This window comes from Heterocephalus glaber, unplaced genomic scaffold (genome assembly GCF_053883595.1).
Source record: "Heterocephalus glaber isolate CG9 unplaced genomic scaffold, H.glaber_assembly_v1.0 deba00001457, whole genome shotgun sequence".
NCBI classification, from domain to species: Eukaryota; Metazoa; Chordata; class Mammalia; order Rodentia; family Bathyergidae; genus Heterocephalus; species Heterocephalus glaber.
Window position 1 is genome coordinate 15,435,917 of NW_028258305.1, and position 27,370 is coordinate 15,463,286.

At 36.8% G+C, this 27,370-nt stretch overlaps 1 protein-coding gene and 2 pseudogenes across 11 annotated transcripts in view; 1 reads left to right on the plus strand and 2 right to left on the minus strand.

The window, feature by feature from the left end:
- Asb3 (ankyrin repeat and SOCS box containing 3) overlaps positions 1–27,370 on the plus strand; it is a 365,295-nt gene that overhangs the window by 75,474 nt on the left and 262,451 nt on the right. For 9 of the 11 annotated variants that reach the window (XM_087216391.1, XM_087216392.1, XM_087216394.1 and 6 more), the window contains exons 8-9: positions 6,048–6,305; positions 9,553–9,686. In XM_087216391.1, the coding sequence (XP_087072517.1) occupies positions 6,048–6,305; positions 9,553–9,686 (392 nt within the window). The remainder of the gene's footprint in view (positions 1–6,047; positions 6,306–9,552; positions 9,687–27,370) is intronic. The other 2 variants (XM_087216399.1, XM_021246302.2) reach the window with 1 other exon arrangement.
- Positions 10,600–11,978, minus strand: LOC101716364 (nucleosome assembly protein 1-like 1 pseudogene; annotated as a pseudogene).
- On the minus strand, positions 20,604–23,128 carry LOC110346131 (Y-box-binding protein 1-like; annotated as a pseudogene).

A 27,370-nucleotide genomic window follows, 5' to 3' on the forward strand; every position in this document is an offset into this window, starting at 1 on the left:
TAATTAACTTTTCATTTGTTTGGCTGAAACCAATGGCAGTAGACTAAATTATGATACCTTTTTGCTATTATTACCTTCTTTATAGAGAATTTAATTAAAGGGAACCTTTCCTGAGGGATTAAATCTAAAATACAATAGTAACATAATTACATATGCCTTCATTTAAGTATATAGATAAGAGTTAACTTAAGATATCTTAAGATATCTTAACTTACCTGACCTAAGAATAGTACCTTGCACAATTTATGTCACATCGAAAAGTGTCTAGGTTTGTTTTCTTCTCTGTACTCCTCTTCATTTATCTAGAAAACATCAGTTAAATCTTCATCCCTTTTATTATTATATTGGCTCATATCTGGCTGTTAGCTTGCATCTCAGTCACCAGCCTTGTCATCTACTTGATTATTTTGGGATTCTGTATAAAGCTTTGCTGATCAAGCAAGAACATTTTAATTTACCCAATAGATTTTGTTTTTGTATATGAAAAGAGTAATGTAGCCAGTTTCTGAAGAAAAAAAAAACAAGTTAAAAGTTTTAATTTTTTATCGCTTCTTGGCCTTTTGGCTAAGATGAAGTGTAAAAGTTTTAATTTTTTTCTCTCAATAAGTAAGTAAGTGGGCTGGAGATTTAGCTCAGGGTGCTGCTGCCTGCCTCGCAAGTGCAAGGTCCCAAGTTTGATCCCCAGTAACGCCCCCCCGCCAAAAAAATTAGAATTCTGTTCAGTCATATACTAAACATTGATTAGAGTCATCATTTACCAAGCAGGGATAATTAGATGCAATTTTAATTTAAAAATAGCTATCATATTTTTCCTTAATGAAGCAATGTATGAATTTCCTGTATTCCATTTCTCAATTATTAATAAGAATTTAAGGTTTGGTCACAACATTGGTACCAGGTAACTTGGAATATTCTATTTTCTAAAATTAATTTGATAGTCTAATTTACATAGATTTGGTAATAGATAAATAAGTTTAGTGGTAGGAGTTTTGAAATTTTGTTTTTATAGCAATAATGTGTTATAGTAATTTTAATGTAATATAAGATTGTTGTAAAAAAGATTTAATTAATACTTATCTCACTTAAGGTATTGTCTAAAAGACTTGCTCTCTCATTTGCATGTTTTCTGTTATTTCTCTGAAATCTATAAATCCTGTATTTGTGGCCTTGCTTACACTACTGACCTCTTGTGTTTAGTTAACTTTTGTTGGCTTTTATAAATAATACAGTTAATATCAAAAGATGATGAAAATAATGAATAGAAATAATAGCTCTGGGTTTTAAGATTTTATTTTATTTACCGAATTCAACTTTTTTTGTTTTTTTTGTTTTGTTTTTGGTACCAGGTATCGAACTCATGACCTTGCACTTGGCAAGGCAGCCACTGAGCTAAATCCCCAGCGCCAATTAATCTTTTTTTGGGGTACTGGGGATTGAACTCGGAACCTTGTGTTCTAGAGCCAGGTGGCAGAACCACTGAGCTAAATCCCTGGCCTACCAATTCAACTTTTTAAGCTCAGGATTAATGTTCTGAAACATTTTTGGTGGCTGTGTTGAGAGGATGAGTTTCCTTTTGAAGTAGTGAACTTTTGCTCTTCTCCCTTGGACCAGGAGTGGGAAGATGTTTCCTCCATTGTAGAGCTCCCACAGCAAAAGGTCTTTTTCCTTGGGGCTCAGAAGTTAACAGTGTGGTGATAAGAAGCCAGTATTTCAAGGGCATAGTTGAGTAATTTAAATGATAAAATTTTAAGAAAAAGATTCCCCTAGTGGGAATGGGGAAGGAGGAAGAAAAGAAATTTCAGGACAAGTTGAAAAAATATTAATGGCTTTTATGTCTGGCTATAGAAAGAGATCTTAGTTTAGTTTTAGATTTTGTCTTTCTAATTGATAATTGTTATCATATTAGTTTCAAAGAAATTACTATGTCTGTTTTAGTCATCATAACTGAGGACACAGGACCCACCTAAGTATTTTCGTTTTGTTTTTAGCCAGGGGTGTAAAGTCATTCAAGTAAAGCTTAGGAGTTTCTGATAATTTGGCTAATTAAGTTAGGTATTTTGTTGGCTAATTAAACAAAATACTCAAGATGCTTGCCCCCTTCTTTTGTTTAGAATAAATCTTGTACTCAGGTTGAATTTTCTCTTACGGTCCTGCTTTTATTTGGGCACAGGTTTTTTGTTTTGTTTTGTTTTTGCATATTTTTGAACTTCAAAGAGTAGAGTGTTGGGAAGTGTACAAGCTCCAAAATAAGGTCTGCACTGATTTAGATTTTTCTTTTTTTTTTTTTGACAGGGTCTCACCATGTAATTCAGGCTGGTCTTGAATTTACTGTGTAGCCCAGGCTGGCCTCAAACTTGTGGCAGTCCTTCTGCCTCAGCCTCCCAAGTGCTGGGATTACAGGCATGTGCCACCACTCTCAGCTTGCTTTCTAGTTTTTAAATCTCTCCTCTTTTTTCAGAATCTGATATTTACTGTTATATATTGTACTCCTTCTTTATATGTCATAATTAATTGTTATGTTTGTGTTAAACAGGATAGATTCTTTTCCTAATCTAGGATCTGAGGAATTTTCCCAGTTAATACCAGAGGTTGATAGAGAATTTGTTGAAATCTTAAGAGAAATACATAGATATGTCCATGTAACTGATATTTTAAATAAAGGTTATCTGAGCCTGAGAATTTATTGAAAGTTTGGTAACATGTAATATCAAGGTCCTATAGTGTACTAGAGATCCTCTTAACCTTACCAGCAGCTCAGGATGCTGACAGAGTTCTGTGATTATCTAGTTTATTTCACACTTATTCTTCTTCTAACTGGTAGTTTTGTTGGAAGAGAATCTATATTGTAGCATTGGCCAGTTTCATTAGGGTTTTTGAGAGTATGCTCTTGCCCCTCCTAACACAAGGCAGTAGGAGTGCAGTAATTGGAAGAAGTTTTGTGCTGGTTTCCAAAGTATGTTCTGTAGAATATTTATTCTATACATTGCTAATAGATACTACATGAAATAGAAGCAATTCTAGGGTTAAATAAGTTTGGGAAATACAAGGTTAAGCAATGTTGAATTGTTTCTTTCTTGGAGAGCTTCTGTGAATTTAGAAAAATTGTTGGTGTGCTTTGGAATTCCTAAGAGGGGAAAAAGATCTACAAAGATTTGAAAGTTTCACAATGTAGGATACACTTACATTTACAATAAATATGTCATTGCTCCTGTGTTAATAGACTTTTAAGGCATTTTGTACTCTTGTTACGCTTTCCTCAGATTAATGATTGGCCCCATTGCTCTAATTTTAAAGGTACTTCTGAAAAGTGTTTGGAAATTGACTGTATAATTTGAAAGTGTCTATAATATACTGCTTGAAAATAAGGTCATCTGATTTATTTCCCTTTTCTGGGCTCATTTTATACTGTATAAAGTTTCTCCCAATTTTTGAGTAGAGAACCTTTTTCCTATGGATTTTTCATAGGGACTAAGCATCTGTGCAGTATACTTTGGAAACCATAGGTCCACCCTTGAAATGGCCCTCAGTTTACTGATCACAGTGACACACACCTGTAATACTAGTACTCTGGGAGACTGAGGTTGGAGAATCTCACACATTGACTTAACAAACCAAACAAAACAGGAGCTGGGGATATAGATAAATGCAAAGGCCCTGGGTTCAGTCCCTAATACTGAAAGAAAAAAATCCTTAATTTGACTATTTCATTAAGTGTTCAATTTTCATAATATTTATAGGAGAGGTATTTCAGAAGTTTGCTGTGTCATATTCACTGTTAAGATTTTGGTTTTATTATTATCATCCTAGTTCTGCCAGTTATTGACTTCTTGACTAACCTTCAGTTTTTATACCTGGAATGGAGATAGTAAAACTTATTAAGGTTGTAGGATTAAGACAAATCTTACATGTGACACATGTAATGTAGTGCCTGATAAATACCAAACAGTTTAAGTTTGTTATTAAAGGAACACATGTGTGCATGTTCCTCTCACACTTTGAAGATGGATGGTTTATCTTTTGGCCTTGCCCTTAAATTCTTTTTTTTTTTTTTTTGTACCGGGGATGGAACTTGGGTCCTTGCACTTGTGCAGCAGGCGACGAAACCACTGAGCTAAATCCCTGGCCCCTGCCCTTAAATTTTTCTTAGCATGAACCACATGTCTATGTACTGTATTGAAATTTTTTTTTTTTTTGCGGTACTAGGGATCGAAATCAGGACCTTGCACTTGCAAGGCAGGCGTGGTGCCACTGAGCTAAATCCCCAGCCCATGTATTGAAAATTTTAAGTAAGAAAGCCTCTTGGTTTTGTAGTTTTTTTAAAACAGAAAATGTCTAGGGCACGTTAGGTATACCATTTACTCTAATAAGGCGCTTTTAGGAGATAGGACATACTTGTATTCTGTAGCAAAAATATGTTCTCTGGCCTGAATCTGTGACACTTAAGTGTCTATGGTTAGGCTGTTGACAGTTTCAGATGCTTGTGAGGAGAATTCATCCAGTCCCTGAATTGCACGTATAATCGCACATGCCTAGAATATTGCCAGGTATCTTGAGACTTGTATATCATATTTGTAATAAGCCAATGTCTGAGCTTTTCCCATAGTTTCCTTTCAAACTTAACTGGAACATGTTCAACAGTCTGTGTTTTTCTCTTCTCTAAGCAGAATCAGCAAGTAGTAACTGTCAGCAAATAATGAGAACTTAGTTAGATGAAGTTAACGTGGTTGAGACAAAGTGGTGGGGTTATTATTTTGTTTTAATTTATGTGATATTTTACTTAAAATTTATTTTACAGATACTTACGTAGTGCCAGTTCTGTGTACCAGAAAGATTGAGTAACTTGCTCAGGTTGCAGCGCAGGGGCTGGCTGCAGACTCTGTGTCCCTTATAACTTTGTCGTAATATCTTTTTGATGCTCATGCCAAATAGCTCTATCATATTTGCAGTCATAACCCACCAGTATTGGATGATAAAAGTTTTTTCTTAAAGTAACCAATTATTTTACATCACTTTCCTTTCCCCTTCCTCCAAGCTCACAGTGAATATAATCATTATGTACTACAAATATGTACTAATAAAAGTAAAAATAAAAATTAAACTCACTTACATATTAGAAAAACATGCACATTCACAAATCTGACTATAAGAGCATCAAGTGGAAATGAGAGATTTTTATGTGGATATCTAAGGGACTTAGAAGTGGACATGAAACCTTTATTCCCAAATAAACATTTCCTTAAAATGGAAAAAAATTTACATATAAAATGACATCTTGACATGTTTGCCGGGATTTCAGCTCAGTGGTGCTGCAGCCTGTGTTGCAAGTGCAAGGTCCCGAGTTCGATCCCTGGTATCCCCCCCCCAAAAAAAGACATGTTTATTCCATAAAAGTGCTTGATGAGGAGGATTAATTTTAAAATACCGAGCTTTGTTAAAATTTTGTTCATTAAAAACCTTTTTCTCTATTTTTTTCCATTAGAAATCTAAAAAGTAAGAGCTAAATTGACTAAGGCTATTGCTAACAGAAATAATATTTTGGAAACTCCTAGAATGAATTTTAGGAACTGATCATGTTGATCAATTTTGTTTAGTAAATATGTTGTAGCAGAGATACTTATACATAATTGTACAAACACATTACAATTTGAGAAAATTTTTTTGTTAATGATAATTTTTAATAATACATACTTATTTAAGACAGTTTTTTTTTCCTATTGTAAGAATAATATTTGCTGGGTCAGGGATTTAGCTCAGTGGTTCCGACACCTGCCTCGCAAGCGGAAGGTCCCAAGTTCTATCCCCGGTACAAAAAAAAAAAAGAATAATATTTGCTCACAGTTAAAAATTACAGATAGTGCAGAGGGTTTAAGAAGTAAAATTTCCCCTTCTATGTTGTCTAATCTCAGTTCACAACACATGTAAACCCTCCCGTATTCTTGTTACTCAGATGAAATCTCTTTTAACAGTCTGAAAGAGTTATTTATTATGGAAAAGTCTTAACTACTTCTTTTTCTTTTCCTTTTCTTAAAAAAATTTTTGTGGTGGAGCTGTGAGTTCCTTGGAATTGTGAATATTCTTTTGAAATACGGAGCCCGACTAAATGAACTTCATTTGGCATACTGTCTGAAGTATGAGAAGTTTTCAGTATTTCGCTACTTTTTGAAGAAAGGTTGCCCATTGGGACCATGGAACCATATATCTGAATTTATAAATCATGCAATTAAAGCACAAACAAAATATAAAGAATGGTTGCCGCATCTTCTGCTTGCTGGATTTGACCCATTGACTCTACTGTGCAGTTCTTGGTAAGAAATCCTACCATAAGAGGCCTTACCTTTTTTGAGTGACTATACTACCTTGATTTCCCCCAATTTCTTGAGATCTGTGTGTTGGGAGGTGAGAGAGAGAGAGACAGAGAGACAGAGAGACAGAGTGACAGTATCGGAAAGAGATGATAGTCCTAAGCATAAGCCTTCTGCTTAGTGAAAATTCTTGAATTCCATGTAATGGCAGACACAATAAAAAGGTAAGATACCGGGATGCTGCCAAATAGAGATCTTCTCTTCACATAAAGGAGAGCCACCAGGTTCAAGGAAGAGCCCACAAATGCAAACTCTTGAGAACCCCTTCCACTCTCACGCACATGAGCCGGCCCTGGCCCCCACTTTCTTCTCAGCACACAGTATTCTTCTGAAGCTGTTAACTAGCTCCACATGGCTTGCCCAGGATTTTCAACTTTCATAATCTGTTCCGATTTCTAATTTATTTCTTTGACCAAAACTTAAAATTACTGGGCTGGAGACGTAGCTTGGCAGCACAGTGCCTGCAAGAAGCCCTGAGTTTGATTCCCGGTAAAAACAAAATAAAACAACAACTTAAAATTACTGCCTGACACACTAGTAAGAACTATTTTAAGTTCTTTACTGATGTTAACTCACTATAAAATTGTGTAGCTACTATTTTACCCTTATTTTACAGAGGATGGAAATTGAGGTCAGATATTCAAATGCTTGCCCAAGCTCTCAGAGCAAGTTACTGTAGTGCTAGAGCTTAGATTTGAACTCAGGCTGTCCTGTATCGTGGCTCAAGTCTATGTTCTTAACCACTGTGCTATGCTCTCTTATGTGTCCACAGAGACGGGGTAGTTGTGTCACTTAATTTCAAGTACCTTTAATTCCATGCCAATCTTGAGAGGACTTGTGCCAACTTTTATAGCTCTTTCCTGTTCCTAAGTTAGGAAAAACGTACACAGGATAAAAGAATTAAACATTGCATCTTTTTCCTTTCCTCTCCAGGCAACGAAATAGACTGTAAGGAGAGAAACTTATTTCGCTTTATTCTCTTAGAAGGCTTCTTAAAATACACTCTTCTTTCCTCAGCTCTAATGCAGCCTCCTACCCTAGGTGTGAATAGTTGAGAATTTTTGTGGTAATAAGCCACTGGATGTGCTGGAATAAGAATCAATAAGTTACAAATTATTTTATTTTTTTTTTTTTATTTTGTTTTGTTTTAAAGTAAGTTGTAAAACTTTCAGCTCTCTGAATTCAGAATGCCAGTTTTGCTTATATCTTATTACTAAGGAAGAACTTAGTCATTTTATATTCATTAGAAAAAAATACAGTGGAAAATTTTACTTTAGAAGGTGCTTAATATGGTCAAAGTTTTGTTCACCGATCTTTTATTGAATGAATAAAGCCAGTGTTTACATTGAATAAGATGAATGCTTTGCTTTCTTTGATCAAATTTACATTCAGAGTGCTGTTGTAAGAAAAATTCTCCCATAAAAATTTCAATATGTTGCTAAAGTGAATTTTGGTTGTTTCTTATTTATATTGGATGTAAGTCTGCTGTTTAATCTTTGTCATATAAATTATGAATGTCTTTCCTAGGTAGTGCTTGTTTTAACCAGTCTTAAAAATGTATCTGGCTGAATAATTGCCTGTCACAATATAATCTACAAAGTTGAAATATTTTTCAACTTTGAAAAATGCAAGACTTAGTCCCCTACTACCTCCTGGAATGTAATGGGATAATAATAGAAAGCAAATGTCATCTGTACATTGTGTTGATTAACCATCACTCATTTATGATTGTATAACCGCACTGCACAATGTAATGGTCAATGTAGTACAAAATAACAACACATTTTAGTATTATTATCATCAGTGTGGGTAAAATGAACTTACCTTAAAGCCATGGAAACAGATTTATTTCTCATGTGTGTTCAGATAAGTGCATAAGAAATGACTTTGTGTTGGGTCACAGTGAGACCTGCAGCACATTATGGCAGAAAAATGAAATCTTTAAAAAAGAAATAAGGAACCAGAACCAAATAACCTTTGGTATGGTATTCTTAGAACATCAAGGAGATTGTTTGCCATTGACTATATTTTGTCATTTCACTTATTCTGAGTATTTCTTGATAAATTGTGATTTCACTGATAGCAGAGTAAGAAATAAAATGTTTTCCCAAGGCTCCATTTTAAGTTCTTCCTGATACGTTTGTGTATCAGAGAATTAAGAATTTAGAAAATAGTTTTCATACACTCTTAATCAGTCATTTTAGAGATACTTTGAATTAGCCAAAATAAGTTCATGTTTGAGATGATATGTTTAGAGTATTAGTTTTTTTCTTCTCCTTATTCACTTGTTTAGTAACATCTCCAAAAAATTAACCTTGTCAAGAATTTTTGTAGTAATTACCAGAGGTCCTAATAATGTTATTTTGCTTCAAAAGATGTGACGGTAGAGGGTTTCTAACAGAGCTCAAATAGGTAATCTTGTTAGGATTTAGAATTATTCTTAAACTTTGATTAAATTTTATGTATAATGTATGAGACCTGAAAATATACTGAAGTTTTTAAATGAGTTCTAGCAATGTCAAATACCATATAATACTTCATAGTTTAAAAAGTATGTTTATTATATTATATTATCTTTATAAATAGCTCTTTGAAATAGGCAGATTATGTATTACACTCATTTTAGAGAGCAGGAGCTAGGGCTTAGGAATCTAGGTAACATGTCTATAAATATTAAAGGTCATATTAAAATCTGGACTTTCTTTAAACCACTGCTCTTTCCGTTAGGCTTCCAGCACTTACAATTTGGGTATGACTCTTTGGGTGGGTTGATAGGGAATCTGGTTATTATTTTGAAAGAACAGAGGAAGAACTGTTTGTAAGGTATCTTTTCCTGCTACATCCTTTAGGGCTGAATCTATAATGAGGAATATTCCAGAGAACTGCTGTATATCCCTGGGAGCTGGGCAGAAGCATGGCCTCTTCTTTTGTACATTCCATTTAGCAATAACTTGGTGTGCTTTGGCTTTATACTTTTGTAACTATTAAATTTTGTGTCTGTAAGGACGACCAAGCTGCATTAAACTACATCTATCTAACTTGTCTTCAATTACATGAATATTTATTGTGCCCACTTTTTGTCTGCCTTCCTTATCAAGATGTTATAAGAATAGGTATTGTGCTGTTTGTTTCCAGAATGTACCCTAGATATGTTTTTGTCTGATGGCCTGTTAACATCTTGCCGATACAGGATTGACTCAGTCAGTGAGGACACCCTTATCTTTACTTTGGAGTTTACTAATTGGAAGAGACTTCCACCAGCTGTTGAAAAGATGCTTTCTGTGCGTGCCTTAAACTCCTCTTGGGTTCTACAGCAATGGCTTGGTAAGAAAGGACAATTTTTAAACATGCTTCACTACTTTTTCTTCTTTTGTTTCTCTAGCTGTGTTGTAATTTTAAATGAAAAGATTTATTGGAGAACACACAATAAATTGGACATAATTTATGTTTTCTTATGTGGGGGAAGGATGGAACTTTGGGGAGAGGACAGTAATTTCCTTCAATAAAAATCTCATCTGGTTTTATAAGTTTAGTCTAGAGATCGTATAAACAAAAGTAGTTGTTTACTGTTTTTTTTTTTGCATTTAACATTTTTATTTTAGACTGCAAAAACAAAAGCAAAGAACCAGAAAACATGAAATAGGGTCATCAAATGATGTAAAGTTATCCTTTCCAGGAAAGCAGAAGGTAGATGCTACCACAAAGAAAAGATGCTTAGTTAATGGATGTTAAATTTAGAAGTACACTAACATAGTTATCAGTTTAACTTCTGAAAATTCTAGGTTTTGTTCACTTCCCTGTGGTAACCATAACCATGTAAGTTAGGCTTCCTTATAATTAACTATCACCTAAAATATAAAAATCCATTAATAAGCTAACAGTTATCAGATTTGGTCTTCCTGGAAATTCTTAACCACAAGTTTATTTTTTTTCCCATTAAATGATGAATTGTCTTAGTATAAGTCACTGCATTTCTGTAACAAAAAAAATGAAAAGCACAACTATGCAACCGACTTAAACCTACTAGCAGGAAAACTATTTTGGTTCTTCAGGAAAATGTTAATTTTCATAGTTATACTGCAATAATTATGATGCAAAGAACCAAATTACAGCAATGAATGAACATGCTTCAGAGAACCTGTGCATTCAGTGTGTCTGACAATAAAGCCATACTTAAAAAGCTAAACAAATTGGTCTTTAAAATATCAATTCCTTTAAAAAAAATTACCGAGTCTACCAAGAAAATACAAAAACATAAGTCTGTAAGTAAATAATAGTTGTGTTTAGGCTATTACAGTGCAGATTATCCGCAAGACCACATACATCCTGCTTCACTGCTACTTGCACTCTGCTGGGTTTTGCTTCTTCTTTGGGTCATAGTCTGCAACATTTTCCTCATCTTCTTCCCCTTCCTCATCCGCTTTGTCACCTTCATCATCATCATCATCATCATCATCATCTCCTCCTCCTCCTCCTCCTCCTCCTCTGTGCAACACCAATCTTAGACTTATACGCTGATGTAAAAAGTGACCAATTTTAAAGTCTGCAGCAAGGATAGCTTTGGCATCATCATGCAGTTCTCCACTCTCAGGAAATTCAGGAGGAGCAAAAAAATTAAAGAAAGAATCATTGGAAACTGTTTTAGTCACAGTATGAACTGTCCCACATCCCTTACGTTTCTGCTTCTTTTTAATGGTTTTCAAAGTGACATTCTTTCCTTTTTTCCAATCTGCTTAGTACCCTATACAGCCCATAATTTCTGGTCCATCAAATGAAAACGCATCAGAATCATCTGGTTCAGATCTCATCCTATACATCTTTGTCAGCACTTCATTTGTGAAATATTCATTGGGTTCAAAGTGAAATTCTAAGATAAAACTCATAGGCTGGCCAGCATCTGAGAACTTCGCTTTAATGTCCTTCCAGTGCTTCAGAATAGGTTCATCACGTTCCTGAACCATGTCACTGAGCAAGTCAGCATTCTTAAAAACAGTCAACCAAAATTCAGGAATTCCTTTAGGATCTTCTTTTTCTTCATCTTTTTTTCCCCATCTTAAATCTTGGCCTTTTCTTTCAGCTCCTCCAAAATTTCTTCTTCCTCATCTGGTTTCCACTCACATTCTTCTTCCAAAGTTCATAAATTGCATTAATCATCTCAAGTCACTTATCAAACAGGTTGGTAGAGAACAACATACTTCCTTTCAAGATTGTGAACTTCCTCATAGAATTTGGCTTCTATTTATGCACATTTAACGTGAAGGGTTTTGAGAGCATTCACTTGTCTTTTAACTACCCTAGGCAATCTTTTAGTGTATCCTGTTGGTGTGTCTACCAGACCATCGAGTCTTTCTTGAAGGGCTGCAAGAATCTGAGGATTTTGCATCATCTAAACAGTCAGCTGATATGCTTTGATTTTTGTTTCTTTACCAGTTTCTTCTTCTACTTCTTCAACATCATCCAAATATTAATAAAGTTCAGACTGTTCTTTGTTGTCAATGTCTGCCATGTTATAAGAACTGCAAATATCAGCAGCTATTTCGGGGAGTCAGGCAGCCAGAGCTGCGGTGGCAGGAGGAGCAAGAGGTGGCGTGGTGCCACAAGCAGATGGTGCTAAAAAAGGGTTTATTGATATTTTGATTCAATGACATACATGTAGTTTTAAAATAAGGATTATATAAAGAAAAGTAGGTTCTAAAAATCTGCTTATTAATATTTGATTTGTGATCAGAAAAATGCCAAACTTAATTTTGCTTTCTGGAATATGTATGGATTTCTGTTTTTCTCCATACTATTTAATTATCTCTGAAAGGAAATTTTGCCATCCTTTATTTGTACCTGTCCTTACTGATTGAGTGCCAGTGTGTTGGTATGATATAACTATGGAGGTGAGCTGGGTAAAAATTCTGGGAATTGATTGATAAAAAAAGTGACTATTCTAAAACAAACTTTGAACTTCATTTATTAAAAAATATAGGTGGGCTGGGGATTTAGCTCAGTGGTGCTGTCTTTGCCTTGCAAGTTCAAGGTTCTGAGTTCAATCCCCAGTAACCCCCCCCCCATAGGTTAGTTAACAAAATTAAAAAATATGCAGTAGAAGATTTTACACAAGAAAACCAATTTAAACTAAATATAATATATGTAAAGTATTCCTGTTCCCTATTCAGATTGATTTTACTTTGACTATATTTTGTTAACCAGATTATATGTCCTAAGTTAGAAAAATTGTTTCTTTACCACTATATTTTACATAAAATACAACTCTTCATAAGAACATTTTGAGTAAGTTTTTCACAAGTGAACTTATGCATATGTAGAAATGTATCTTCTAATTTCTTGGAGAATTGTATTTAAATAAATTTTGTCAATCCAAAACAGAGTTTCAGGAAAACATGCTGTTGAACTGAGGTGTATTCAGGTGGTTAGAGAGCTTTCTGTTGCAGAAAAAAAGTAATCAGCTTGGAGCCTGAGCCTTTTAGTACAGAATTTCTTTAATGATAATGTTGGAAAACTCATGTGCATATAATTCTTAATTTTGCGAATTACATCAGCTTTTACTAATTTTATATTTGCAGCAGAAGAGAACAAATAATCTATTCAGATCAGATAGAATATGGAATAGTGGATTTGGGAACAGAGTCAAAAGGGAGCATATGCCAAATGGGAAAATTATTGCAACATATCAATTAGTAAAGATGTGTGAGAGTTTACTCTGAAGACCTTAACATATGGCAAGTTTGTCCAGATGAAAGTAACCATTGTGCAAGAGTATATTACTCTCTACTAGATTAAATCCTTCAGTGGCTTCTTGTTTAATTAGGCACGAGGTAGAGCTTGTGTAGGATAATCAACATCATTTTATGTTGGCTGAAGATTTGTAAATGGCTTTCTCAAAAGTATTAATGCAGCTAATGCTTTTCTGGTCTATTTCTTGAACCAGGACCTCTTTTCATAGTTCCAGTTCCATATAGCCAGCTGCATTTTGGACATCTCCATTTGGTATCTCACATTTTGACATAACCAAAATCGAAACATGTCATTTTTCCTACAAATCCTCCTATTTTTTCTGTTTCCTAGCTCAGGAGGTGAGATGGCTTGGAAGTGTTATTGTTGTTTTGTTTTTTGGTACTGGAGATCAAATTAGGGACCTTGCGCTTGTGAGGCAGGCAGCGGAACCACTGAGCAGTGTTATATACCAAGAGGGTGAGTTCAGTCTGGCAGCTGTTTGTTATTTGTTTTATTCAAAGCAGTGGTGTTCAGCAGGGGTGATTTTGCCCCCAGGGGGCATTTGGCAGTCTTTGCAAACAGGTTTTGATAGTCAGAACTGATAGCAGTGCTGTTGTAGATTTGGAGGTAGTTGGCCAGGGATTCTGCTAAATACATGTGACGCATAGGACAGCCTCCCATGACAAAGAATTATTCAGCTACAGTGTCAGTAGTGCAGAGATAGAGTAAGCCTAATCCCCAGTGACTCTTGTGTTATCCAGATGACAACACTCTTTTACTCCCATCCTAGGAAGGCTTTTAAAATTTATTACAAACTACTTAGAGCTTGTGTTCTTTGTCCTACTTATATTGATCTCTCAGGATATTCTCCATCATTTCCTTTTCTGCAGGTAGTAGGAACCATTACAGAGCTGGAATACTGCTAAGTCTGGAAAGAAAATATCTACCCAGTTGCCTGAATTTCAAATGGGATTATGATTCTCTTTTATGGTTTGGGATTCTCTTGGTGCATCCTTTTTTCTCTTTGATTTTCAGGACACTCAGTTTCAGTGTGTTGGTTATCTGGATTCCCTTCTTTCCCTGGATTTGAAGCTGCAGGAATTCTAGAAAACAGAAGCATGGCTGAGGTTTTGTTTTTGTTTTTTTTTGATACCGGGGGTCGAACTCGGGTCCTTGTGCTTGTGAAGCAGGCAGCAGAACCACTGAGCTAAATCCCCGGCCCCTACTACTGAGGTTTTAATAGTAGTGGAAGTAAGCCTTAAAGGACATCTCTTTACATGTGACAGTCTTGTTCTTACCCCCTATTCTTTAATAAACTACCATGGTATTAATTCCTGCTGTCTTGTCAGTATATATTTTTAAAAAAACTTTTTTGCAAAGAGGTCTTTTTTACCTCTACAACTGTTAGTAAGCCCCTAGATAATGCTCCCCCCCCAAGTACACCAGCAATATCTTTCCCTGGGGAAAGATTTTCTCACATCTTTTTAAGCCTTTCCAAGTTCTGGAGATACTATGATCTTGGTCAGAATTCTTTGGTGACCTTTTTATACTCTAACAAAGTAGCAACTTGCCGTGGTAGTTTATAAACAAAAATGACAACCTATCCCCTGCTGCTCATCTTTTAACTACTGAGTTAGATTTGTCTCCAGTTTCTTGCTTCAGAAAGGAATTGTGTACCATGTAAAACTTACTGTTTGTAGTTTTAGTAATGATCTTCAAATCATGTGGAGAATACATACCTCTTAGAAACACCAGCTCAATCACATAGCAGTAGATTTCTCAGTCAAAAAATTTCAGCTGGGCATGGTGGTACATGCCTTTAGTCCCAGTTACTTAGCAGGCTGAGGCAGGAGCCAGCAGGATTGCCTGAGCCTAGGCGTTCCAGACTAGCTTGGACAAAATTGTGAGTGAGACTTTGTCTCAAATGAAACAAAACAAAATGTATTAAAAAATATTTGCCAGCCCCTGGTTACTTGATCAAGATCAAGTAATTAAATTCTTATAGATAAAAGCACTTGGTTTTAGTGCATCCTGAACTTTTATTTTTTTGGCACCAGGGATCTAACTCAGGTCCTTGTACTTGCAAGGCAGGCGGCAGAACCACTGAGCTAAATCCCTGGCCCTCATCCTGAACTTTTAAATGATCAAATACATATATAGAATGTTAAATGGATCTGAATCTTACAAAGGGTCACCCCTCCCCCATCTTTTTATTCCAATGGCCTTCTGGTTCTAAACAGAATTTAAAACTTTGTACACATGTAGTGTCACAAAACATTAAAAGAGGTGTTAAAAGTGGAAGGAAAAGAAAAATGAAAAAATGAAGGTGAATATAGATTTAAAATAGAGTAAGAGAAAGCATAGTCATGGCAGTTTGATACTTGTCCATGGTGCTGTTATAGCTTCCTAGATAATATCTTTGTAGCTATGATATCTTGGGACTTTATTTTTCCTGTTTTTAGTGTGGACTATTACTGTAAGTGTACCAAAGTATAATTCAGGATAAACAGTTCATAAGTGGTCAGTAAAATGTGGTTCAGACACTCAAGTCTCTGCTGCTGTATCTTGACGAAGGGCAAGATTTTAGTATGTATACACAATAGGTGGCCTTATGTGGCCTTTGAAGAGTTCTATTCTAAATATTGTGTAGGTCCACTTAATTTTTAAAAGTATTGGGTAGCCATGAGGTAAAAATTTTACTACCTACAAAGCACCAGAGTGCTGCTATTTTGCATTGCACATTGATTTGAGAACATACTTTTAAGAGACAGTTGATCTTTTTTAAAGAAACATTATATTTTTATTAGTACATATTTTTTCATACATATTGATCACATTCATCATAGGGAATTTGTACTTGTAGATAATATAGCTTTTTTTCTTTTTTGAAACAGAATCTTGCTATGTAGTCCAGGCTTACCTTGAACTCACTATGGAGCCCAGGCTGGCCTTGAATACATGGCAGTCCTCCTGCCTCAGCCTCCCCAGTGCTGAGATTATATGCATGTGCTACCACACCCCCATTCCTACCCTCTCCCTTCAACCCTTCTTCCCCTCCCCATTTATAAAATCTTTGTTTCCATTTTTCCCTTCTACCCCCCCCCCATTCCCCTTCTCATTTGAACATGTTCTTCCTACTTCCCAATATCCTCTATTGTGCTTGTTTACTGTTTGGTTTTCTCATAGAGGAGAAGCAATGCAATACTTAAACTCGTGTGTCCAATTTATTTCACTTAAGATTATGGTCTTGAGGTGCATCCATTTTCCTACAAATGATCCAAGTCCATCCTTCTTTATGGCAGAGTAGTAGTCCATTGTATACAATTATCGCATTTTCTTTATCCGTTTTTTTCTGTTGATGGGCATATGGGCTGTTTCCAAGATTTAGCTATTATAAATTGTGCTCCTATAAACATGGGTATGCATATATCACTGTGGTATGATGCTTTTAACTCTTGGAAAGATATGTAGCATGGGAATACCTGGGTCAAATGGAACCTCTAGTTTTAGTTTTTTGAGAAATTTCCACCCTGATTTCCATAGTGGATGCACCAGTTTACACTCCCACCAACAGTGGAGAAGGACTTTTTCCCCACATCCTCGTCAGCATTTGTTATTGATTGATTTCTTGATAATAGCCATTCTTTCTGGAGTGAGATGGAATCTCAGTATTGTTTTAATTTGCATTTCTTGAATGACCAGTGATGTTGAGCATGTTTAATATACTTATTTGTGTTTGTATTTTTTCATCTGAGAAATGTCTGTTCATTTCAGATGCCCATTTTTGGTTTGGGTCTTTAAATTTGAGGGGTATGATTTTTTGAGTTCTTTATATATTCTAGATATTAGTCCTTTGGCTCAGGAGTAACTGGTAGATTTTTTTTTCTCATTCTGTGGATTGTCCCTTCACTCTGTTGGTGTTTTCTTTTGTTGTGCAAAAGAATTTTAATTTGATGTGCTCTCAGCTGTTGATTCTTTGTAATGTTTACTGTTTGAGTGTTTTGTTCATAATTCTTTGCCCACACCTATGTCTTCCAGAGTTTTACCTATTCTAACCCTAGCTCTGGGATACTCAAACATCACTTTTGGCAAATCACCTGACCTGCAGAGGATTTTTCAAATTGAGCAAGAAATAAACCTTTGTGTAAAGATACTAGTTTTGGGTGTTTATTTGTTACCATAGCATAGCCTGGCCCATAAGCAATTTAATCCATAACCACATCTTCCAGAATAAGTGACGGAGGAGAGGTCAATAAAAGCTATAGTCATGGAAAAGTATGGTTGGTACTGACTGTTAAGATGAGTGCTCTGTGCTGTGGTAGCCCCCCTGCCCCTTATTTTGCATATTGGTCTGCAGGGCTGGGCATGGTGGCACACACCTGTAATTTTAGCACTTGGGAGATTGAGGAAGAAGGATTGCCACAAGATTGAAGCCAGCATGGGCTCTGTAGTGAGTTCAAGGCCAGGCTGAACAAGATAGCAAGGCCCTGTCTCAAAAAGCAAAGCAAAAACAAAAACAAAAAACAAACTGCAAAGTACTAACTTACAGTTTCTAAATAAAAGGTTCAATTAAATAGTTTCAATTAAGTAGGCTCAATTAAGTAGTTTGGTGGAGTGTGGGGAAATTGGAGAACTTTTTAAAAATATAGGATACATTGTGTCTTGTATGTAGCCCTGAAGGCCATGTCCATCCATAGAGTTAATAAAACTTGAATATCTAGTGAGAATCAGAGAGGACTGTTGACAGTGATCTTAATTCCAGAGGTATCTCCTGACTTTTTTTTTTTTTTTTTGTACTGGGAATCAAACTCAGGACCTTCCGCTTGCTAGGTAGGCATGGCGCCACTGAGCTAAATCCCCAGCCCAGAGGCATCTCCTGGATGAGACATTATTACTAAGAGCCCAATCAGTAATTGCCTCTCATCTTCCTGTTGGGGACATGACCTTCTGTTTGCCTAGTGGGCTGCTTCAGCCTGTCAGATATCAGCTGTATTGTGGACCTTCATACTTTTGGGAGATTCATGCCTTGGTTTTAGGTTAATTGTGCATTTCTGATTTAACACCCACCCACCCCACCCCCCGCCGCCCGCAAACAAACACTTAAGTCTGGCTCTTCAATCTAGTCTTTCTAATGCAAGTTTTTTGTTTTTATTTTTGTGGAGAAATCCTTATTAAGCTAGGCATTAATGGGCTATATCCACATTTGCTGGGACATTTTGCTATTAAAACTGTTTTGAAGTTAATAGTCTTTCTTGATGCTCTAAAAGAGGGAAAGTATTGCCTTTTTATTTCTTTAACCATTCTTAAATAATAAGTCACCTATGTTGTTGGAAAGCCCATTTCACTCTTCCCACGTATCTACTGCATTGAATGCAGGCAGATCCCTGAAACAACTATAACCAAATTAAAACAAAAGGAAGTTATTTTCTGAATATCAAATATCCATTTTAAGTATAGTAGAGAACAAAGAGAAGCCAACTATGATAGAGGTTATACTGTTATCCCTGAAATCAAATGAATAAAAGTTTCTCTAAATTTATTCTACCTTCAAAACTAAAGCCCAGCACTTAGGAGGCTAAGGCAGGAGGATTGTTCGAGGCCGGACTGGGCTACAGAATGAGTTCACGACCGGCCTGAACTACATAGTGAGATCTTGTCTCAATCAAGAAACAAACAGAGACTTTAAAGTTTATTTGTAAGGTAGCTCATTTCAAAGTTTTTTTATTACAATTAGTGCATCTGTTTTAAAATGTTCCTCACTGCTTCCAGATGGCATCCTAGTAGATATTCTACCAGCCTTTTCATTTAGGTCTTCCAGAATGATGAACTATATAAACTGTATGTGAACCATATAAAGTAAAATTTAAAGAATCATAAAAAGGTATCGTTTATGCTCTGTGAAGCAAAAATTGTAAGTGGACAGATTGAACCTTGTTGAAATTTTAGGTTAATTATAATTTTCTTATTGAAAAACCCTTTTCAGGGTAAATTCTTCTTCTTCTTTTTTTTTTTTTTGGTACTGGGGATCAAACTCAGGACCTTGCAAACACTTGCAAGGCAGGCGGCAGAACCACTGAGCTAAATCCCCAGCCCTTAAATTCTTAAATATAGCTCTTAAATCTAGTAATAAGTAATAAAACAATTAACTATTAACTAGTAAAAGCATTAACTAGGTTTCTGTGTGAAGTAAGAATCATTAAAAGGCTAGTATATCCAGCTTCTTAGGGGACTGAGTGACTAGGAGGAGAGGTTGTCCACAGGTGAGTGGACAGTAGCTCCTTTGAGAGTGAAGGAGATAAAGATGAATTAGACCCTTGAGCAGCACAGACCAATACAGCAGACCCTCCAGCCACTCATGAGGCAGAGGTGGGATGCTTGCTTGAGCCCAAAAATTCAAGACCAGCCTGAACAACCTAGAAAGACCTTGTCTCAAAAAATCAATTTGTTAACTTTATAATTAGAGATAAGGGAGGATGATGACCTTTCCCACCCCTACAGGCAAAAATCTGCATGTCACAGTGATTGATTGATTGATTGACTGACTGAGAGAGACAGGTATATATAGTACAAGCTGGCCTTGAACTCACGGTGTAGCCCAGGCAGACCTCAAACTCATGGTGATCCTCCTCCCTCAGCTTTCCAAGTACTAGGATTACAAGCATGTGCCACTACACCTATTTGCATATCACTTTTAGAAACAATTATTTAAGATCTTCATTAACAGATGCTTTCAGTTTGTTTATTGATTTTTTTTTTCTGGCACTGGGGATTGAACCCAGGACCTTTGCACTGAGCTATGTCCCCAGCCCTTTTTATTTTGAGGCAAGGTCTTGCTAAGTTGCCAACTTTCCCAGACTGGGCTCAACTTATGGTCCTTCTACCTCAGTCTCTCACAGTGCTGCTGATATAGGCATGTGCCACGCTGCTTGTCTTTGTTGACTTTTTAATAAGATTCAGGTTGTCTGAGCTGGCATGGTGGCATGTGCCTATTGTCCCAGCTAATCAGGAGACAGAGATGGGAGGATCGTTTGAGTCCTGGAGTTTGAGCAGCCTGAACAACCTAGAAAGACCTTGTCTCAAAAAATCAAGTTGTAAACATCTATTAAAAATGAAAATGAAGGCCGGGGATTTAGCTTAGGGGTGCTGGTGCCTGCCTCGCAAGCGCAAGGTCCCAAGTTTGATCCCCAGTACCAAAAAAAAAAAAAGATTATTAAAAACTCAAATTGGCCAGATAAGAGAAACAAATTTAAGACTTTTAAAAGTGTACTGAAAAAAATCAGGCTTTAAAAACCCCAAATACCTCTCATTTTGTCATTACCAAAATGAGAGGTCTTTAGGTAAAATGATGATAATGGTGTACTGCATAGATAATGTGGTGTTTGTTATCTGGTCAACAAGCAGAAAGTGAGCACTTAAAGTCTTCAGCCCCAGTCTTCTCATTTCTTGTTGGTAGAATTTCTTACTTGTTTTCTCTTTCGATGACCAGATGATGGTAGAGGTGGTAAGCTGACATCTGTTTCACCTGCCCTGATCAGCTGGTGGATTAACTGCTTTTCTCTTTGCCATCTTGGGGTTTAGGGTTTTCTGAGTATCTGTGTTGGGTAACTGAAGTTCCAACAATACTCACATTGAGGTTGTCACTGACCTTGGTTCTCGTCTCCTTGATTTTTCTTATCCTCTTTGCTGTCTTCTCTATGCTGTTTTTTGCAATGCTGTACTCTCCCATACATATTCTGTCTCACTGGTCTACCTTGTTCTTCTGCACTCTGGTTTTCAGAACCCCCTATCACTTCCTCCTCCACAGGAGGGTTGGAATATTGTCATCTAATGTTGTGATCATGTCTGTGCAGGGAAGCATTGCCTGTGGTAGAGCTGGCATTGTTGGGCCTGACATTTGAGAGGGTCTCTGATCCCTCAGCCTTTCTCCTACTCTATTTTGTTTACTCTGCTGGTAATTGTGTGAAGGACTGCTATGATGTGGGAGGCATCTACCTTGGTTATAGTCTGCTGCATATTTACTGCCTTTCAGTGGGACTCTACCAGGGCCTGTAACATTTGCAGCTTTTTGTTTGCACCTTTTCCCTACAAAAACATTAAACAAAACATTTGGCTTATGTGGAGTCTGCTAACTAACTGGAGTTTTTTTCCAGATCATTATTTGTTCAGTGTTGGTTTTGGGGATCTTTCTGAAACAAATCACATCCTCTGGTGTCTTGTTGGTGCTTCAGATGCTTTTTTAAGTTATATGGAAAAATGTTTAAGTGCTTTACAGTTTTCTTTTGGTTGAGTTCTATTGAATTTGAATATTATTGTAGTTTATTTCCCCTTGCATTGTTCTTTGAATGGTTTTAATTTTTTGTAAGTGTGTGTGTTTGATAATAAAGTTATTTTAAAAAGAAAAAATTAAACCCCACCATCTTCCAGCACCTACAGTATAGAGATGCTTCCTGGAGTTATGCTTTATGGAAGTGTGATGTACAAATACATCTTTTTTGTATCATTCCTGTTTGAACTATGTGCATTTCCTACGTTGAACCATTTACTTACTGGTCCAAAATCTTTGTTGCAGTCCCTGCCGGTACCGCTGTCCAGGGTGCTGAGCTTTGTGTTGCCCCTCCAAGTCTCAATGCTTTTTTTTGTTTTTGGTACTGGGGATCGAACTCGGGTCGAACTTGGGTCCTTGCACTTCCGAGGCAGGCAGTGGAACCACTGAGCTAAATCTCCAGCTCAGAGTCTCAATGCTTGCAGGCAAGGTGACTGGTTACTGGCTTCAGCAGCTGGGGCTTCACCTGGGTGTGACTGGTAACTACCTGGCTGTGAGTGTGGCTTTCTTTGCCCTCTCTGGGTTGTACCCCTCACCCCTGCTCCTGCTGCTCACAGAGTTCTGTGTGTAACTTTCGACTCCCCCACATTTCACTACTGATAACTTGCTGTTGATCAGAAGCCTTACCAGTAACAAAGTGTCAAACTGTCAACACATATATTGTATGTTATATCTATTATATACACGAGAATCAGGAAAGATTCACTTTTAACAGCAGTTTCCATGCAGTTGACTCTGGAGGGTCCCAAAAGCTCACAGGGAGATAATTAGCCTCACATGGTGTTTTGGGTTATACTCACAACACTTGAACTCACTGCAATAGCAACAAGAGGAGGCTACAAAACTACTACAGTAGTCAACTGTGTGCTAAAATTGATTTTATGTAGCTATGATTTAATAGTGCATCTGTATGTTTGTTTACATTTTTCTGGACTGAGAATGGTGCCATGTATGGTTTGTTAGTGTTTTTGTACCTTAGTTTCCATAAATTTAAAATTTCTATGGTAGATTTATATATGTGCATATTTTATGGTAGGAAATGATAAAATAGTCTTATCTGTGTATATTTCATATATTCCATAAATACACAACTTTTTCTTAATTTTTTGATATTTCTGGGCTGTCTACATATTTTTAAAAATTGTCACAGGTCTCAAAAAAAAAATGAAAGAAAAGAAAATCTGTATATGTAGAACTCTGTACTTCAAACCTGTGTTGTTCAGAGGTCAATTGTTTGTAAAAAGTGGAAACTCTAGCTATGAGGTGAGTGTTCGTACCAGGGGAGATTGTTAAGGGGGTAAGGCAGACTTCATGTTTGATTTAAAAATGAGCTGTCCCTTCATTTTCTTTGTGTCCTTGGTATGCCTGACTTGCTGATTTAGGACTTTGGAAATTAAAATGACTGTGTGGAAGTAGAAGTTCTGGCTCATTCATGAGAGTAAAGTCACTTTACCCAGGTTTCTTTTTGGTTCTCAAGATGATGAAAAGAAGCTATATAGAGTTACACTTCAAGAGGCTGCTTCTGTGATATTCCAGAAAGGGAAGGGGAACAGAATCTTCTAAAAGGCTCTTGGTAAAGGTAGCCCAGAACCTGGATGCCGAGTCCCTCTTACCTTTTCTACCTCCCACAACCCTTTTGTGGGGAGTTTCCATCTGACAGTTTCTTATCAGGACCGGGCCAGGGATCCTCAATGAAGTCTACACTGAGCATATTGTCCATTTCTGCCCCAGAGTATGGACTAGAGATTGCACACTTGTAGGACCCACTATTTCTTAGGTAAAGAAAGACTAGATGATGTGAAATGTCAACTAGTGTCTTTTTTTGCAAGTTAAATGTGTAATCTGCATTGAGGAGCAGAATTCTTTGTAACATGGTTCATATTGTTTGAATAGAGATCCATAGTTGGTGCTGAACAAGCTCAATTTGAGGAGACAGATAAGTATGTGCAGGTGCCAAAAGAGCCAGTGGCCTTAATTCCCATCTATTTATAATTTGGTCTTTCTATACCATCTGTATTCTTATGGAATTGCTTCTTTTGTTGTTGTTTTTTTGCACCAGGGATTGAACTGAGGACCTTGTGCTTGCAAGGGAGGTGGCTGAAACACTGAGCTAAATCCTGGGCCCCAGAATTGCTTCTTAGTGGCCACAAAATTGTAACAAAGAGAAGATTAGGAGATTAGAATATGTTAGAAGCAAAAACATAAAATTAAAATATGAAGAGACTATCATCTGTGGCCTTCATTTTTGGGAAGCAGGGATGGGGAGAATTAGCTCCTTACTTTAGTGATCTGTTGGCTATTTTGGTTGTAGATGAGGAGATCTTCCAATTCCCAGAGCCATTCTTACTCTGTCCTTTCTGCCACTGCCTTGTTTTTGCATACTCAACTTTAGTACTCTCCTGCGTGTCCAGCCTATAGTGTCATTCTCAAAATCCTGTCAAATGAAACACATGTTTAAGCTGGGCATGGTGGAGCACATGTATACTCCCAGCTATTTGAGGGCTGAAGCAAGAGAATCACAAGTTTGAGGCAAGCCCAGAAGACTTAGTGAGACTCTGTCTCAAAATAAAATAAAAAGGGCTGGAAGCTGTAGCTGCACAGGGAGAGCCACACTTCTGAGAAGAATGTGGAATCTGACAAGAGTCACACTTGTGAGATAGTCAAAACTTGGGCAGTTTTGAGGTGCTGACCCCTAGCACTGAGGAAGAGCCTTTCGGGCTGCTGTACCTCTGCCCCCAGCATCAAGGAGGTGAGCCACGTGGGTGCCAGCAGCACCACTACCCCTACCCCTTGAATTGAGAAGACACGTAAACAAATCTCAAAACCAGACTCCCAGATCACCTAAAGCAACCCCAAAGGGAAACAGGATGGAACACTGTGATACTCAACCACCTGGATTCCCTGAACTGGCAACAAAAGAGGATCTGGAAAAAATGAAATCAGAAATAATTTCTCAGATAACAGCAGAGATTGTGCCCATAATGCAAGACATGATTAATAAATCTAGAGAGGACACATAAAAAAATAGAGGAGCTGAGGAACATGATGGAATCCCAACATAGGAAACAAATGGAATCCATAAAACAGATGCAAACAGATTTCCAGGAGATGAAAAACTTCACTGAAAGCTTACACAGCAGAATGAGCCATGGTAAGGACAGAATTTCAGACATAGAAGGTAAGATTGCAAAATTCTACAAGGCATTTAGAGAGGAACTACTGCTACTACTATTTAAACTCTTCCATGAAATTGAAAGGAAAGCAGTACTCCCAAATCCATTCCTAGAAGCAAGCATTACCTTGATCCACAAAGCACAGAAAGACCCAACCGAGAAAGAGAACTATAGGCCAATCTCACTAATGAACATAGGTGCAAAAATCTTTAGTAGGATACTGACAAATAGAATGCAGAAGATCATCAAGAAGATCATACACACTGACCAAGTGGGATTCATCCCAGGAATGCAGGGATGGTTCAGCATACACAAATCAATCAGTGTAATACGCTATATCAATAGAGCCAAGGACAAAAACCATATGATTATCTCCATAGACGCAGAAAAAGCATTTGACAAAATCCAACATACATTTATGATAAAAACGCTAAAAACCTTACAAAAAATTGGAATAGATGGTCTCTACCTCAAACTGATAGAAGCCATCTATGAAAAACCAACAGCCAATATCATACTAAATGGTCAAAAACTGAAATCCTTCACACTCAAATCAGGAACAAGACAAGGATGCCCACTATCACCACTCCTGTTCAATACAGTTTGGAAACAGTAGCCATGGCAGTTAGACAAGAGAAAGAAATAAAAGGAATAGAGATAGGAAATGAAGAAATCAAATTGTCATTATTTGCAGATGACATGGGTCTCTAAAAAGGACCCCAAGAACTCTGGCAAAAGTCTCCTAGACTTAATAACCAAATTCAGTGAAGTAGCTGGCTACAAGGTCAGCACACAAAAATCAATAGCTTTCCTCTACACAAACAACAGACTCACCGAGACAGAAATAGGGCAAACAATTCCTTTCACAAAAGCATCCAAAAAATTGAAATACCTAGGAATCAACCTAACAAAAGAAATGAAAGACCTCTTCTCTGAAAACTATAGCACTCCAAAAAGAGAAATTGAAGATGATCAGAAAATGGAAAGACATCCCCTGCTCCTGGGTTGGAAGGATCAACATAGTGAAATGGCTATACTTCCAAAACTGCTATATAGATTCAATGCAATCCCAATTAATTTCCAGCAGCATACTTCACGGACCTTGAGAAAACAATCCAAAAATTCATTTGGACCAAGAAGAGACCTAGAATAGCAAAAGCAATTCTAGGTAACAGACACATGGCAGGGGGTATCACAGTCCCCATCTTCAAACTATACTACAAAACTGCAATGATGAAAAACAACATGATACTGGCAAAGAAACAGAACGGAGGACCAGTGAAACAGATTAGAGGATCCTGAAACAACTCCAGACACACTCAACCACCTCATCAACAAAGGAGCCAAACACCCTCACTGGAGGAAAGATAGCCTGTTTAATAAATGGTGCTGGAAAAATTGAATTTTACCTTGCCAAAGATTAAAACTAGACCTGTATCGCTCACCATGCACTAAACTAAAATCGAAATGGATTAAAGATCGAAGTATTACAACAGAAACACTGAACTGGCTTGAAGAGAGGTTAGGTAGAAATCTTGAAGCCATTGGTGTGGAAAAGATTTTATGAACAAAACCTCAGTTGCCCATAAACAAGCACAAACAATCAACAAGTGGGATCTCTTCTTACTAACATGCTTCTGCACAGCAGGAGAAACCACTAGCAGTGTGAAGAGACAACCCACAATGTGGGAAAAAATTTTCATCTGCTGTTCCTCAGATAAAGGTCTACTATCTAGAATCTATAAAGAACTTAAAAAATCAGACCTCCCAAATTTAAAGAGCCAGTCGAAAAATGAGTATCTGAAATGAACAGACATTTCTCAGACAAAGAAGTAGAAGTAGCAAATAAACATGAAAAAATGTTCAACGTCTCTGTTGATTTGAGAGATGCAAATGAAAACAACACTGAGATTCCACCTCACCCCAGAAAGAATGGCTGCTATCATGAAATCAACCAATAACCAATGCTGGTGGGGCTGTGGGGAAAGAGGAACACTGCTCCACTGCTGGCAGGAGTGTAGACTGGTGCAAGAACTGTGGAAATCAGTATGGAGATACCTCAAAGAACTAGGACTGGAAGTCCCATTTGACCCAGCTACTCCTGTGCTGGGTATCTTCCCCAAAGAATTAAAAGAATCATACCACAGTGATTTATGTGCACCCATGTTCATAGCAGCACAATTTATATTTATTTATTTTTAATTTTATTTTTTTCCCCATTAAGTTTATTGGTACATTTTTGGTATAAAATACAGTTACATTCATCATTGGGATCTTGTACCATTACATGAGTATCTTGGTTCTTATTTTTTTTCCCCTTCCCTTGCCCTCCCTTCACCCCCTCCACCCTTCCCTATTTCCAAAGACCTTGTTTCCATTTTTTTTCCTCTTCTCATATTTTTTCCTTTCCCTTTTTTCCCTTCCCCTACCCCTCCCAATTCCCCTGCTCTTTTAGACCTTTTCTTCCTGTTACACAATATCAGTTATACATTTTTTAAATTACAATATTAAGATCTAGGAGACATTACCACAGATTTTACAGAATTTAAAAGGATATAGAAAGCATATTAGCAAAATCTTTTTTGAAATAAATTTGACAACTGCTAAGAAGGACCTTGGAAGACAAATTAATGAAACTAACTCTGGAGGAAATATAAAATTTGAATAGCACCTATTAAAGAAAGTATATTCCTAGCTTGAAAACCTATCTATATGACAACAGCAGGCTCATAAACATTTTAACTGATAAATTATATCAAACAATTAAAGCAGAAAAAAGAAGGAACACT